Genomic DNA, 16,015 nt, shown 5'->3' with positions numbered 1-16,015 from the left:
CACCCATTACACCTGCCGCAGCCGCAGCCACAGCCACAGCACGTTCGGCCTCCCATTGAGGTGCTGGAGTGGGTCAACCTTCAGATTTGCTCCAAGAGGGAACAGAAAGCGCTACGGAATGTGAGCAGCACCCGGGCCACATATGCAGCCAGGTAGTCTGCTGACAGTCCCAGAGTGAGGGCACGGCTCCCACAGAGGGACTTCTGGTCAAAACAAACACTCTGCTGAGACTAGGAGAGACCCTGTCTCCATTCAAAAGAAGGCCAGGCTCAACAGTGTCATCTCTCCAAATGAGAGCGATCCTCTCTTGGCGGCCTCGGGAAAACAAGTGAGCATCACTGGCCGTGACGCCTCTTTATTGTAGGCATGATGTCACCACAGCTTTAATTTTCTCCCCTGTTGCATTTGCTGGTAGGAATTCAGCTTCACATGTCAGGATGTCAGAACAATAATAGTAATTACCACTGTGCCGAGCATTGCATTGTCCCTGTGGTTTTGGACCACGGGTGAGTCCTTAGAGCAGGTATGCTGGTCAGGACAGTCACCACTCAATGCTCCCAAAAGGAGGAGGCCTGTCTCCCCTGACGCGGGTTGCAGCATCCGAGAGGACCCCTCTTAAATGCTTTCAGACTCAGACTGTTAAGTCTTGGAAAGTTTTTGTGTCATATGCAAGAAATGAACTTCTGTCTCCCTCTCTTTACTTAGAGAGGGAGAATGTGCAGAGCTGAAGGACACTACAGCTCTTCAGCTTCCCTGCCAAGAATTGCAAGTCTCACGACTGCTTCCCCTTTGCCTGACAGTTCCTCGGGGAAGGAGGGAGAGGAGAAGGAGGATGAGAAGGAGAGGAAGAGAGAGGAAATGATGCCACAGAAGATAAAAAATATATCAATACAAAACTTTTATCAAGGCTGGACGTGGTGGCACATGCCTTTAATCCTAGTATTCAGGGGGCAGAGCAAATGGATCTGTGAGGCTAGCCTGGTCTAATAGCTAGCTCCTGGACAGCCAGGACTACATAGAGAGAGCCTGTCTCAAGAAAAGAAAAAAACAAAAACTTTTGTCAGTGTGAAGCATCATGGATTGTCTCCATATAAACAAACCAGTAAAACCCAAAGAAAGAACAGGAAAAGAGAATTCATTGCAAAAATATAAAATGACCCCCCCCCAAAAAAAATATCAGGCTCATTTTTTTCTTTTTAATTTTTATTGATTTACTTTTCTTTTTTGAGATGAGGTCTTATTCTGTAGCCCAGATTGGCCTGGAACTCAAGAAAATCCTCCTGCCTTAGCCATTTCTGACTTTCAATCTCATTTAATTGAAGATTGCAAATTTAAATAACACAGTATCAACAGACTGGCAAGACTTAAAAAGATTGGTTACATGCATCATATGAAGAGAGAAAAAACAGGCCGAGTCACTACTGGAGTATAAGCTGGTCAATCCTTTTCTTATGGCAAGTCTGAGAGAATATATTCCAAAACACAAATGCTTTTAATTTAGCAATTCTATTTCTAGGAGAATTTATCTCATAGAACTAACAAAAACAAAAGAAAACAAAGAGGTGAAAAGTAGAACACAGGAGAAGTATGACAGTCTATCCATCGTATCACATAGGAAGAATACTACCTATCACAAAGGGCATGCTGGTACAGAGTGACTTGGAAAAAGGATAACCAAGATTTTTTAGTTAAGAAAAAACGAGTTGTCAAGGTCATCCTCAGGCTATGTGATACGTTCCAGGCTAGACTAGACCACAGGTGACACCGTTGGGGAGAGAGAAGAAAAGAACAAATAAGTTGGAGGATTGTATGTGGTACTTGAACTTTCTGTTCATAGAAAAAGTAGTAAGAGATACAAAGCAGGCCAGTTACCTGTCAAGGCAGAGGGAGCCTTAAGCCTTTGTTCTGTATATTTTATCATTTGGACATTTCTTTTGCCACAAGAAAATAGAATATTTAGAAGAGAAATGATAAATATGGTACTGTGCTGTTGAAAAAAAAAAAAAAAACAAACACACCCTCTCACAGACAAAGCCTTCCAGCTTGGCAGAATACAGGAAATGGACTGGCTTACATATATTTATGTGTTTATTTATACATATGTAAATAAACAACACCCACAGTGGCTACTTCAAAGGGAGAGACAGCATGTACTTGGGAAGAAAAGAAAACAAATCCTTCACTGAGCTTTCCTGTTACATCCTGGTGACCCTGACACCTTCAAATGAACCTGACTGAAGAAGCAGCCTAGGGGAGAAGGGGTTTATCTTGCTCACAGTCCATCACGTGGCAGGGACTGGGGCTGCTGGTCACACTGCAGTTAAGGGGAGTCTTCCCACCTCATCTAACCTAATCTAGAGAGTCTTTCACAGGCATGCCTGGAGATTTGTCTCCAGGGCCATTCTAGATCTTGCTGAGTTGACGATGACTATAAACCATCAGCGACCCTTAGAGTCTCCTGATCCGGGAAGAGGACTTACTGACAGCCCAGTAAAGGCTGACTCCAGAGCACACTTAAGGTAACTGGCAGCACAAGGGGAAAAATGACCAGTTTTCCTGGGCAGAGGCCATCGATGAACAGGTGTCTACAAGTATATGAGAGTGGGGATGCCTGGGCATGAGAAGAAGGGTCCAAAGGCAAGAGACTGGCCTGTAAAGGAAACCTGGGACCAAGCAGACTATCCCAAACAATGCAGGCAAGACGATTATAGTTTATAGCAAACCAGAGAGTCTGGGCAAACACAAATACATTCCTGTCTTTCTTTTAATCACAATAATGCTTAAATTATTTCTCCTTCTTCAAAAACTGTTTGATTAAATAATATTTTCACAAAGCTCCAGGACAGAAATGCAAACATACACCCCATCAAAAGCTTGTGTCTCCTACCTGTTCATTTCCCACTGGACTCCTTCACAGCTAATTATTACCAGTGTTAACTAATTAATTAGAGACTTTGCATCTCCCTATGTAGAACAGGCTAGTTTGGAATTTACAATCCTCCTGCCTCAGTCTCCCAAGTTCTAGAGTGTGCCTTCACACCATCATTACTAGCTTTCAATGTACACTTTTTTTTTTTTTTTTTTTCGAGACAGGGTTTCTCTGTGTAGCTTTGTGCTTTTCCTGGAACTCACTTGGTAGCCCAGGCTGGCCTCAAACTCACAGAGATCCACCTGCCTCTGCCTCCCGAGTGCTGGGATTAAAGGCGTGTGCCACCACTGCCCGGTTCAATGTACACGTCTATATTCAATGCACTGACAGATACATGTATGTTCTATCCTGGTGTCTTTTGTAAAAGCTACAACATGCTGTTCACTCTGCTTCCTGTCTTAGACTTTTTGTTTTGTTGTGTGTTATTTTTACTCCTTAGATCAACAGTGACTAAGCGTAGACTCCTGCCGTGCGGACACCTTGAACTGAAAGACGGGTTGAGATGAAATGCTTACATACCTAGACGGCTTTCTGTTTTTGTTATTTTTAGTAGTAGTAGTAGTAGTGAGTGAACCTGGAGCTTCACTCATGCTAGGCACAAGCTCTCACACTAAACTAAACCCCAGTCCCTAAAAGAACCTGTGTAGATAGGCCACGTCCCAGATAAAGTGAGCGACTTCTTTAAGAGGGAAGCAGCAGGGACGAGGAGGTCCCAGGGCTTAGCAGTCTCTAATCTCGATTCTAAATGGCACAGATTACCCAAAATAAAAGTCCCTGGGGCTGGAGAGGCGGTTCAGCAGTTAAGAATGCTTGCTACTGTTTCAGAGGACTGGAGTCCAGGTTTTAGGACTTACATCAGGTGGCTCATAACCACCTATAACTCTGGCTCCAGGGGATCTTCTATACCCTCTTCCAGCTTCCTCAGGCACACAGATAGACAGACATGCGTGAACATACATGCACACCCACTCGTGCATACCCACACACATACATGCACACACACACACACTTAAAAAAGAAAAGAAATTCTAATAGGAAAATGCAATGTAGGATTGAGGTGTCTAGAAGAATGATGTTTTTAAGTCCTTGAAATAGTCACTGTGGGAAAGTTGAACCTTCATTAGTAAATGCCCTCTCTAGTGCCCTCAGCACTAGAGTTGGGTCTCGGCCCTAGGGTGTGGGAAAGTTAAGTTCTTCAAGATGATTTTTGAACTATTTTTAGTAAAATTGGCAGCCAGAGTGCCTTAAGACAGCATGAGAACCTAGTGATGTTTCTGTCTGGTCTTGGGACAGCTTTCAGAGGGAGACATGCCACTATGGCCTGTGGGATCGTGTAAGGTAGGGTAGGGTTAAATTTGAAGGCCTCTTAAGCACGGTATATATGTTGATCTGCTGGTTGAGGATTGGGCACTCAATGAGAAAGCAGTGGCCTGGTGATGTTACCTTTGTAATTAGAAATCTTTATTTCCGTGTACACAAGCAGGTATAGTAAACATCATCTTATTTTAATGGAAGGATTCAATATAGTATTACCAGCTTTAAGGAATGTTGTTACAGTACTTTAAAATTAGCAACAAGTAAATACAGTGGCATAGAATGTGTGGATCCAATATAAACAGTGAGCTCTGGGTTTAACTGAGATACCCTGTTTCAGTGACTAAAATGGAGAGTGGATCAGGGGAATTACCCATCAGGCATTCACGTGCACACACATAGACACACATCACATGTACATAAGAAAAAACAACCACATTGATGATGATGAGGAAGGATATTGTACACTCCTCTTGTTTCCAGCCTTTGAGTGAGAAATAAGAGAACGAGAAAGCTTATAAAATCCATGGCTCAAGAATAAGAACAAGGGCTGGAGAGGTGGCTCAGAGGTTAAGAGCACTGGCTGCTCTCCCAGAGGTCCTGAGTTCAATTCCCAGCAAGCACATGGTGGCTCACAGCCATCTGTAATGAGATCTGGTGCCCCCTTCTGGTGTGCTGGGATACATGGAGACAGAACACTGTGTACATAATAAATAAATTAAAAAAAAAAGAACAAAAAAGGAGGCGGAGAGATGCTGAAGGGGTAGAAAGGAGAGCAGGGCGACAAAGAGAGAGAAAGAGGCAGCAGTCGACCTCAGAGCCAGTTCTTCCAGCAATATTCGATCATCCCTGGGGAGGAGCATCACCCAGTGTGGAACAGAGGTGGTACCTGGCTGACCCTATTCTAGGTGACACTTGGGGACAGTGTGGCCTGAACTGTTTCCTGCCTGTTCCCTTCTACCTGTTCTGTTCACACGGGGCTCCCCATTCACTTGGCTGACCCTTCAAGCTCTGGCCTTTCCACCTTCCCTCTCTTCTCCCTTCTGGTACCTCAGGGTCTCCCTTGGGTAAAGCCCAGGACCGCACCCCCCCCCCAGCTTCGTGGCTGTAGCCTGAGGGTGTGAGCAGGGGCCCAGGGACCAAGTCATCGCTGTGAAGAGACAATGGGACTGCTGATGGCAATGCATGGCACGCAGGGACTCTGCAGAGGACCTGCCACATGGATGGGTTCCTGGTGTGCAGAGGACGGCACTGGGTCCACTGGAATTGGCAATTGTGAGCCACCATATTTGGTTTGCACTAAGTAGTTACCTTTTAATATAGAGTGTTAATGAAGCAGATGCCTTTTGCATTTGGAGAGTCTTCTTTCACAACAAAATATCTTTTATTACACATCCTCACTGATGTTATAAGTTATAAAGAGAAAGTGTATTCTACCTCCTCTGGGGCCTGGCAGCAACCTAGCCCTCACGGTGACTAAGGGCATCAATCTGTTCTCCTATACTACATATAAGTACATAACAAAAAGTGTCTCCATACATATGAGGGAACACAGCAAGAATACACATCTTTTTCCACCTCAGGGAAATGTTTATTTTAAGAAAATATAATTAAATCAGAGATTGAAAGCAGGGTCTTGTGTATCCCAAGTATATAGAACATTCTGTGTAAATATCAGCCAGCAATTACTACCTGGGAGAGGTGTCCCTATTTTTAATCTCAATGCTCAGGAGGCAGAGGTAGGAAGTTCTTGTGAGTTCCAGACCAGCTGGGGCTACATAATGAGATGCTGTCTCGAAAATAAATAGATGTACAAATAAAAACAAAAAAATTCAAAAAATTTATAAAAAGAAAAAAAAAAGAAAAGCAGCTAATAACAACGTTGAACGTTAACCACAGGGAGAAGTCTAATGCTCTTTATGGGAATGAAGTACTAACCCCAAATACTGATGTCATAGTACTTGATGTGCCCTAAATAAAAGGAAAGAGTAAAGAAAGATCCATGACAGTGAGGAAGAATGACCACGGCTGTCACATATTCAGTGAGACTCATTTATTATCGTATGCTTCGAGATATTACGTTATACTGTATACTATATGTTGCATATAATACACGTTTGATATCACACTGAATTAGATAATAAGTCATAACAGGTTATAAACAATAAGCATAGCTATATAATAATAAGTATCTATATATAGTACATAATGTTCCTTATAAACATGCATTGTTTAGCCAAATGGGTTATCTTAGATGTTTTAATTACTAAAAGTATTTACTTCTGAGAACCATATATTTAAAATGAAACAGTAAAGCTAGACGTGGTGGCGCACGCCTTTAATCCCAGCACTCAGGAGGCAGAGGCAGGCAGATCTCTGTGAGTTCGAGGCCAGCTTGGTCTGCAGAGTCCCAGGACATCCAGGGCTATACAGAGTAACCCTGTTTCAAACAACCAAGAAATAAAATAAAATACAATGAAGCATTACCTTTTTAAACATTGCAGACTCTGTAGACGAGGGGCCAGGCACCTCACTGGGGTTGTGAGATAATTGTGGTTCTCCGCCATGAAGTGTCACCTCTTGGGACTCCCCTTGGCTTCCATCTGGTACACCAAAAGCTCTAGAAAGGATGGAAATGGTCACACCAATGAGTTATCAAGAGTATTGAAAACTGAAGAGACTTAAAGACATCATTGTAGACGATCCGGTACTCTTCCAGCACACAATAAGTAGGTCTTGATGATGTCACCATGTAGCTAACTGAATTCTTTTACACCCCGTGTGAAAGCAAATCAGATAGGCACACAGATAACCTGATGGGCAGAGATCCTGGCATGAAACACTCCACTTCATTTGGTTCTACTGTCGTTGCTGTTAAGAAAAGGAAAACACAGCGAAATGTGATGACTCACACCTGCAATCCCATCACTCAGGAGCTGAGGCAGGAGGGCTGCTGTGAGTTTGAAGCCAGCATGGGCTACAGAGCAAGACCTTGTCTATGGTGACATTGTGTTCCCCAAAATATATCTTTACCCTAATAAATTTATCTGGGGTCAGAGAACAGAGCAGTCATAATATTAAACATAGAGGTTGGGCAGTGGTGGCACACACCTTTAATCCCAGCACTTGCGAGGCAGAGCCAGGCGGACCTTTGTGAGTTCGAGGCCAGCCTGGTCTACATAGTGAGAGCCAGGACAGGCACCAAAACCAAAACCAAAAAAAAAAAAAAAAAAAAAAAAAAGCCTCCAGGGAACCATGACCATGCCTAACAGCAACTTTGAAATCTTCAAAAGGATGATGGGACCCCATAAGGACGATTCCACATGGACTATGGTAAAGCCATTAACACCACGGAAAGATCAACTTTGGACTACAAACTGCTCAGGACAATTTCAAAATGACTAGCTGAAATGGTCCAAATTCACGACTATTCGAGCAAGGACTTGAGACAGCCCTGCACTTTCCCATTATGCAGAGACTGGACAAATGATAAAGCTAAATCTTTCAGGACTTGACAATTAACCCCCCAAAATTTTCTTTTCAGGATTCCCTAAAGATGCCTTTGCCCCCCCAGAAAGCAGGAAGTAATTTTAAGAAAACGATGCCCACATTTCCAAGATGAGGAATGGGAGGTTTTGGTTGTTTAATAAGTTATGGATATTGTCATTGTTTATGATGGTTGGTTACAAGTTGTTAATTGTTAATGGTCAAGAAAAAAGCTGAACAAGGAGATTAGATTCAGAGTTTTTGTTTAAAAAGGAAAAAAGAGAATATAGATTTGAGGTAGATCATTGAATCTACTCTGAGAAAAAAGATAAAGAAATAATAGGATAAATGGGTAGATCATTGAATCTACCCTAAAAAAGAAAAAGGGGAAGACATAAAAATGACAAAAGGTAGATTATTGAATGTATTATGAAAAGAAAAAAGAGACAATATGGATATGATAAGATAAAAAGGGAGATTATTGAATCTACTTTTCAAAAGGAACTACTTGTTTTAAATAGGATAAGTAATGAAAAATTTTTGTCTGGCCGGGCGGTGGTGGCGCACGCCTTTAATTCCTGCACTCAGGAGGCAGAGGCAGGCGGATCTCTGTGAGTTCGAGGCCAGCCTGGTCTCCAAAGCGAGTTCCAGGAAAAGTGCAAAGCTACACAGAGAAACCCTGTCTCGAAAAACAAAAACAAAAACAAAACAAAAACCAAAACCAAAAAAAAGAAAATTTTTTGTCTGAATTTGTCAAATGATAATAGACTGGACATTGTTATATATTAATGGAGTTTTTTGTCTGAATCTGTCAAAAATGTTAATGGACTAGACATTGTTAATGTAATTCTTGACTGTATATATTGTATATACTTATTGGATATAGTTTTTCTTGTATTATAAGCGTTTTTTAAAAAAAATTTTAGACAAAAAAGAGGAAATGTGGTGGTATTGTGTTTCCCAAAATATATCGGTGCACCCTAATAAATTTATCTGGGGTCAGAGAACAGAACAGCCATAATATTAAACATAGAGGTTAGGCAGTGGTAGCACATGCCTTTAATCCTAGCATTCCAGAGTTAGAGATCCGTCTGGATCTCTGTGAGTTCAAAGCCACACTGGAAACAGCCAGGCATGGTGACTCACCCCTTTAATCTCAGGAAGTGATGGCAGGAGGCAGAAAGGTATATAAGTTGTGAGGACCAGGAACTAGCCTGGTTAAGCTTTTAGGCTTTTAGCAGCAGTTCAGCTGAGACCCATTCTGGATGAGGACTCAGAAGCTTCCAGTCTGAGGAAACAGGACCAGCTGAGGAATTGGCGAGGTGAGGTGCTGTGGTTTGTTCTGCTTCTCTGATCTTCCAGCATTCACCCCAATACCTGGCTCCAGGTTTGTTTTTATTAATAGGACCTTTTAACACTCATGTTACACTTGGCTCAAAAACAAAACCCAAAACAACAAACAAGAAGTGACAAAGAAGTTCCAGGCTTCATGAACACTGGAAGAAAGTGGACACCAATCCTGGCTGGCACAAGGACCTACCAGGAGTGGCCAGCCTGCGGACTGTGGGCATATTGGTCCCTGGCTGTGAACAGCTTGACACAAAGCCATAAACTGACTTAAAACATGATGAGGTCTTATGGGATTTATTTTTGTAATTAGATTGTACCACTCTTGAGCATAAACTCTGTAGATGACAATGTCATGCCCCAACATCCAAAGGTTAGCCACACCTGACAGGCTCTGCCAGGAAAAGTTACTATCCCCAGGGTAATGAAATGTATCAGACTTAAATGATGGGAAGAAGCTATTTCCTTTAGCCAACCTCCTGCCATCTCATCACACACACATTTTCTTTGCTTCTACCACTCATTTTATCCAAACACCTGTCCCTTGTACATTTCAGAAGCCGTATCCAACCAAAGTAGCCAGTCATGGCTGGTTCAATACTAGTGTTCTGGTCCCTTTACCAGGAATCAATTTAGACATAGCCCAGGCAGATCTCTTTGCTGGCTGTTACCACATATCACTTCATGTCTCTGTGACCTGTAAAGTGTTCATAGTCACTATGGTGTGATTCTGATGGATGAGATGTGAAGGACATGGACTAGGGAAAGGTCCTTGTTAAAAGAAGCCTACAGGAAGAAACAACTCTCCTTCCTGCACGTTGTGAATATGTACGATAGACAGCTGACTTGGGACCGCTAGGCTGAGAACAGACTGAAAAGAAAGCCGGACAAACGCACAAGAGCAACGGAATCTTCGAACACATTGTTGAGCTGCTAAGTTATTGGCTCCAGCACCAGCTTCATCTCCCAGCTTCTGTGTTGGACTGATAACACGCTATTCTTTAAGCCACTTTGAGTTACCAGGGCATTGGAATTAATGTAAGTGTTCATAGATTTTCCCCCCAGTCATATGGTTGAGGCTGGAATAGAGAAAGATTTAGTCCTTTAATGAAAAATGCCAGTGAAGCAGGAAGAAAAGTAACCATTCAAGGTCTCATATTTCACAGAAAAAATTGAAACTTCTGAGAATTTCTACAGTGCCAAGGGTAAAGGGACCAAGGAGGCAATGTTTTAGAATTCAGAGAAATACAAATGATCCTGATACCCTCACATGCCTGTTTTTGCTTCCCAAGCATTGGGATTACAGGCAGGCACTACCATGTCTGGCACTATATGGGCATAATTTGGGGAAGTTTGTTCTTGTACATCTTTGTTAAAAAAAAAAAACTATTCTTTGCATGAATAAAGTGAGAAAGTACATTAGAAGTAGCATTTTTGTCTTCCTTTTAGACATAGCAAAAAAAAATGTTGTCAGTATAGGAAGGAATTGAACTAAAGGATCTCATAGACCTGTCATAGTGAGGTATTCTGGAATCCTAGCACCCAGGAAGTGGAGGCAGAAGGATTCTGAGTTCAAGGTCATCCGAGGCTGCGTAGGGAGACTCCAAAGGAAAAAAAAATGAAATTATATCATTTCTTTGGTTAGAACATAACTTCACTCTCAACAAATTTAATTCATGCAACATTTGATACTATGTATAAGTCATTTTGGGCTGTGTAAAGAAACTGCATCATACACAACAACAACAACAAAACTAGAAGAGTCCTTTAGAATTTAAAGACAACATAAAAAGGGATATAGATACCTGAATCCTCAGGAGAATTTGGATAACAACCAAAAAACACCCTACAGCTGAGAAGGTCTGAAGACTCACCATGCATGTGCCTTTCATCAAGACCTATCTGCATGAGCTGCGCCACTCTCCCTAATAATGTTCACCTGACCTTCTCTTTGCAAATGTGCCAAAAGGACCAGCAAGTGAGAAAAGACACTTAGAACTTGAAACAGAAAAGTTATTTCTTATAAATTGGGACAGTGAAGCAAATTGTATAGATAGGCTGCTGCTGTCCTTACTGTTGTTCCTCTTCGGAGGTTGTTTATCAAATTACCCAGGGGCTGAAGAGACGAGAGTGCTCACGTGTGCTCCATAAGCATTATGAAGGTATAAGGAAGGAGCTACCCCTTCCTACTGCATCATCCATGCTAAATGCTCTGAAGATGGCAAGTCTGCTCTTTCTACATATTACACTTGTGAGTCAGTCTTTGCCTGTACATAGTATAGGTCCTCTCCCCTAGAAGTAACACAAGTCTAACTCAGAGAAACCATTAAAAAAAGTTTGTTAACAGATAAAGCAAGAGGAGCTCCTGAGTTTAGTTGGTGCATTCAGTTGCTGCTAAATTCTGTGGTGGCTCCAGTCACAGGAACGGCAGGCTATCTTTGTGGTGATATATTGTGTACCCCAATAAACTTATCTGGGGACCAGAGGACAGAGCCAGCCACTAGATTAGACATACAGGCCAGACAGTGGTGGCACACACCCTTAATCCTATCACTCAGGAGGCAGAGATCTGTTTGGATCTCTGTGAGTTCAAGACCACACTGGGAACAGAGTCAGGCAGTGGTGGCACACACCTTTAATCCCAGCACTTGAGATCTCATGTCTTTGCTTGGGAAGCACACATTCCTTTAATCCCAGGAAGTGGCATGGCTGGGTGGAGAACGGAATATAAGGCACGAAAAGAGACAGGAACTAACAGCAGTTCAACTGAGACCCTCGGGGTAAGGACTCAGAGCCTTTCAGTCTGAGGATTCGTGGAAACAGGATTGGCTAAGGAGTTGGTGAGGTGAGTAATAATTTTTTTGCATCGATAAGCCTCTCCGCCAATGTATCAATCCAAATCAAACCAAATCAGATTGAATTAGAAAAAGCCCAAGTTTAATGGATAAAGCATTCCTGGGTGATTCTTCAGCCCCCAGAGAGGAGACAGGGACAAGAGACCGGAAAATCACTTGTCTGTTTTCTGGGACACAGCTTATATACTCTGTGGGAGTGGTCTTGAGCATCTCTTGGGGAGGAGCTGTGTTGGTGGGCTTTGAAGGGGCGGGTTTGGGGAAAAGAGATGGGGGAGGGGAGTTGAGGTGGATCTTCCACCAGAACATTCCAGACTCTATGGGTATAGGGATGCCAGGGTGCCAGGAGCTGAGGTGGAGCTCCCACCCAAACAGAGAGGTTGGCTGTGGCTTGTTTTGTTTCTCTGATCTTTCAGCTTTCACCCCAAAACCTGGCTCTGGGTTTTGTTTTGTTTTTTAATTAATAAGACCATGTAGCAATTCGTGTTACATATCTTCCTGTGAATCTCCCTTAGAAGTGAGGAAATACTCTCCAGAAGGCATTTCTTGCCATGTGTCATTATGTGCCAAACCAGTTCCTGGACCTGTTCCTTTGAGGCTGGAGCCGGAAGGACATTGCTGTCCAGAGCCTGGACATCTGAAAAACCCAGGATACTGGTGGGAAAGAATGAGTGGGGAGATGTGGAAATGGACACTCTTTTATCAGCTACCTGGCTGGATCATGACACACGCTCCCAACACTTACTGGGATATGTTTATGACTGAATCGGAGGCATCAAAGTTGAGACTTGTGTGATTTAGGCCTCACAGTAGGCTGACTCCAGGCCACCTTCTTGCCCTCTTGACTTGCTGGGTTAAAAAAACAAAACAAAACAAAACAAAACACAAACACAAAGCTGTGGTTGTAAGGCTTAGCATAGACCTGGGAGTAGATTCCATTCGATAGCCTGCACTCCTGACCTCTCACACTCAAGATACACATAGTCCTGAGGCAGGTGTCTTATCAGTGGCCAGTGAAGGAGAGAACGACCATAGGCAGTTCCAGGGAAGGGTCTTGCCTTGGTGCTAGTCTGAAACAGGAAACACTGTTTGTGGCACACCCATAACTTCAGGCCTGCCTTTGAGGGAGGCGGAGATTGAGGTGCTGCTGACTTCCCTTTCCCTGTGACCCAGATCCAAGCAGTGTGGCTGTGCACCTGGCCACACAAGGTAACCTCTCAGATTCTGCTCCCGGACGCAGGTGAGGGGTGAGGAGAGGCCATGTGATGTGTGGGCTGAGAGGTCGCCACAAGACAGGCTTAGCCCCAGGGCAGCTTTTCACACAACCCAGATGCTTCCACCATCCATAGTGCTTCCCACTTCCTCAACATCGCCTCAGCCCCAGAACTCCTAAACACAGCACATTTATTGTGTAAGTGTTTCTCCTAAAATACCCATGCCTTTAATCCCAGCACTTAGGAGGCAGGTGCAGGAGGATCTCTGTGAGTTGTAGGACACCCAGAGCTACAAAGTGAGACCTTCTCTCACACACACACCAAAAAAAAAAAAAAAAACCCAAAACAAAAACCAAAAAACCACCACCACCAATCCCCAAAACAAACAAACAAAAACAGACAGACAGACAAACAGACCCACAGTCCCCAGACAGTAGAGTAATGGCCTAAAATGTAACCCACACAATGTTTTGCACAGAAAGAAAATGCTCAGAGTCAGGGTGGAGGTTCTGTAGAACCTGAGTTAACTTTATAACTCTTTATATTTCTAGCCATGTCAGGTATCAACGTACATACAAAGGAGCAAACCCATGACCTCTAGGATACCCAGGGTCTGTGAGACCTAGGGCTCTAACAGTCTCAGTTCTGAGGAACAGCCTGTAGACTAGGCACTGGCAAATCCCTCGCCTAAAAGCCAACCTTGATGAGATGTTTGCAACAGCAAAGACCAGCTGGAAAGTTGCATATGTTCATGCCTAAGGGAGCAAATTTTAGTTTCATTCTTAACAAGTAGGCCAGAGGATCGATAAGAAAAGCTGAGTGTGATTTCCTGATGAGAAAGTCAGCATTTGGAGACATGTAAGTAGTTTCATTTGAAAATAGTCATTGCTGGAAACATACATACAAATAATATTATAATGGCTTGAGCAAATTGTATTTAGGAATGAATACACACACACACACACACACACACACACACACACACACACACACACACACACACACATCAGTTAAAAGAGGCCACTCAGTAAAGTAAGGGAGGGCACATGGGGCGTTTAGAGGGAAGAAAGGAAAAGGGAAAATGATGTAATTATAATCTCAAAAAACCACTATTAGAGAAATAAAAGTCATTACTGGTCAACAATTTTTTTGGTTAGTAAAATAAAGTCAAGTCCTCAGAAACTGCCATCTTACAATGGAGTCTTAGCAGAACATATTTATTAATTTGCTCATTATAATCATTTCTATTTTATTTCTTTTCTTCTCTCTTCCTCTCTCTCTCTCTCTTTTTTCTTGAGACAGAGTCTCTCTATGAAAGCTTTGGCTGGTCTGGAACTCACTATGTAGAGCAGGCTGGCCTTGAACTCACAGCATCCCATCTGGCTCTGTGTACTTTACCTCACTGGGCTTAAAATCTTTCCTGTATCCCTTTTATGGGACAGACATTATTCTGCCATAGTAAATATTTGGTTAAGTACTTGAATTTACTCAGACTCATTTGTAAAAAGTGGACCATTTGCTGGTTTACTTATTCTTCCTATTTCCTTTTATTTAACTTACTTTTAAAAACCAGATTGACTCCCTGCAATTGATTTGGTTACCACTATTCTGTTATAAATAATGACCAGGTTGTATCCTTGCTAAAGTGTCCTCTTTAGTTAAAGAGCCCCATGCCTATCCTCAGACAAAACCCAGTCTTGGGAAGCCTGAAGTTTACTTAAAATGGAGTGTTGGGCTCTTCAAGAAAAAGAAGACCGGTTTGGGTGATGGTGGCGCAGGTCTCAATCCCAGCACTTAGGAGGCAGAGAGAGGCAGGTGGATCTCTGTGAGTTCGAGGCCAGTCAGGTCCGCTGTTCTCCTGGCTCCTGGAGCAGACAGGCTTGTGAGGATTTGTACTGAAGTGGGGAGGTGGTAAACGCAGAGACCGTTCAAAGAGCTGAGATGAGTAACCATGGCTGCTCAGCCAGAGCCGTAACGTCTACATCGACAAGGCTGTTATACACAGGAACTCACAGCAGCTGTGGTTACCTGCACAAGATCAAGACACTTAAAAAAAATTCCAGCATGGAGGTAGGAGGGGCTCCTGAAGCCCCAGTTCTGGCTGAGTGAGAGCTGGGGAGAGAATCACTTTTCGTTGGGGGAGGGTGACCGTCGATAGGTTACCCATGTCCCAGTGGCTTACCCCACAGCTATGGGCAGAATTAACTGGATTCAGTAAGTTACTACAAAATGAGAACACCAAGTTGGGAGGAAGAGGTATGGAGGTGCAGGGAGAGTTGGGGGGAGGGAGTAGAGGGCCAAGGTGAATATGGTCAAGATGCAGTGGATACATGCATACAATTTCCAAAGAATCCATTGTTTAAAAAGAAAAAGAAAACAAAATGTTGTACTGTTTTCAAAATTTACAGTGCTGGTCTCCTCTGAAGACCCTGGTGGCCCTGAGCCTTGAGGCTCTTTTTGCTTTCTACAAATCTGCCTCACGTTTTCCTAATATTGCTCTACCTCACCAACTTGTTCCTCGAGAACTTGAATATGTATAGTCAGTATAGCACAAGTTATGGAAACTTCTTTGTCCTGTAGTTATTGCTTCAGAGGTAACATACATGTAAAATAATTAAAGCAGAAAGGGTGAGTGTGATTCTACCAGGGGTTCTCAACTTACGGGTTGTGAACCCTTTGGGGGTCACATGTCAGACATCATTTTTTACATCACAGTTCATAACAGTAGCAAAATTACAGTTATGAAGTAGCAACAATAGTAATTTTATGGCTGGGGGTCACCACCACATGAGAACTGTATTATTTAAAGGGATGCAGCATCAGAAACATTGAGACCACTTGTTCTTATACTAGAAACTAATGTACTATAAACT

General features: G+C 42.9%; 1 protein-coding gene across 1 annotated transcript in view; it reads right to left on the bottom strand.

The window, feature by feature from the left end:
* The window catches only part of Crybg1 (crystallin beta-gamma domain containing 1), a 192,348-nt gene that overhangs the window by 108,690 nt on the left and 67,643 nt on the right, over positions 1 to 16,015 (bottom strand). Inside the window, exon 2 of the mRNA XM_076552362.1 lies at positions 6,731 to 6,863. Within this exon, the coding sequence (XP_076408477.1) occupies positions 6,731 to 6,863 (133 nt within the window). The remainder of the gene's footprint in view (positions 1 to 6,730; positions 6,864 to 16,015) is intronic.

The sequence above is a fragment of the Peromyscus maniculatus genome, chromosome 16 (assembly GCF_049852395.1).
Source record: "Peromyscus maniculatus bairdii isolate BWxNUB_F1_BW_parent chromosome 16, HU_Pman_BW_mat_3.1, whole genome shotgun sequence".
Taxonomy (NCBI): Eukaryota; Metazoa; Chordata; class Mammalia; order Rodentia; family Cricetidae; genus Peromyscus; species Peromyscus maniculatus.
The sequence above is the reverse complement of the archived record's forward strand: the minus strand, read 5'-3'. Positions and strand labels throughout refer to the sequence as shown.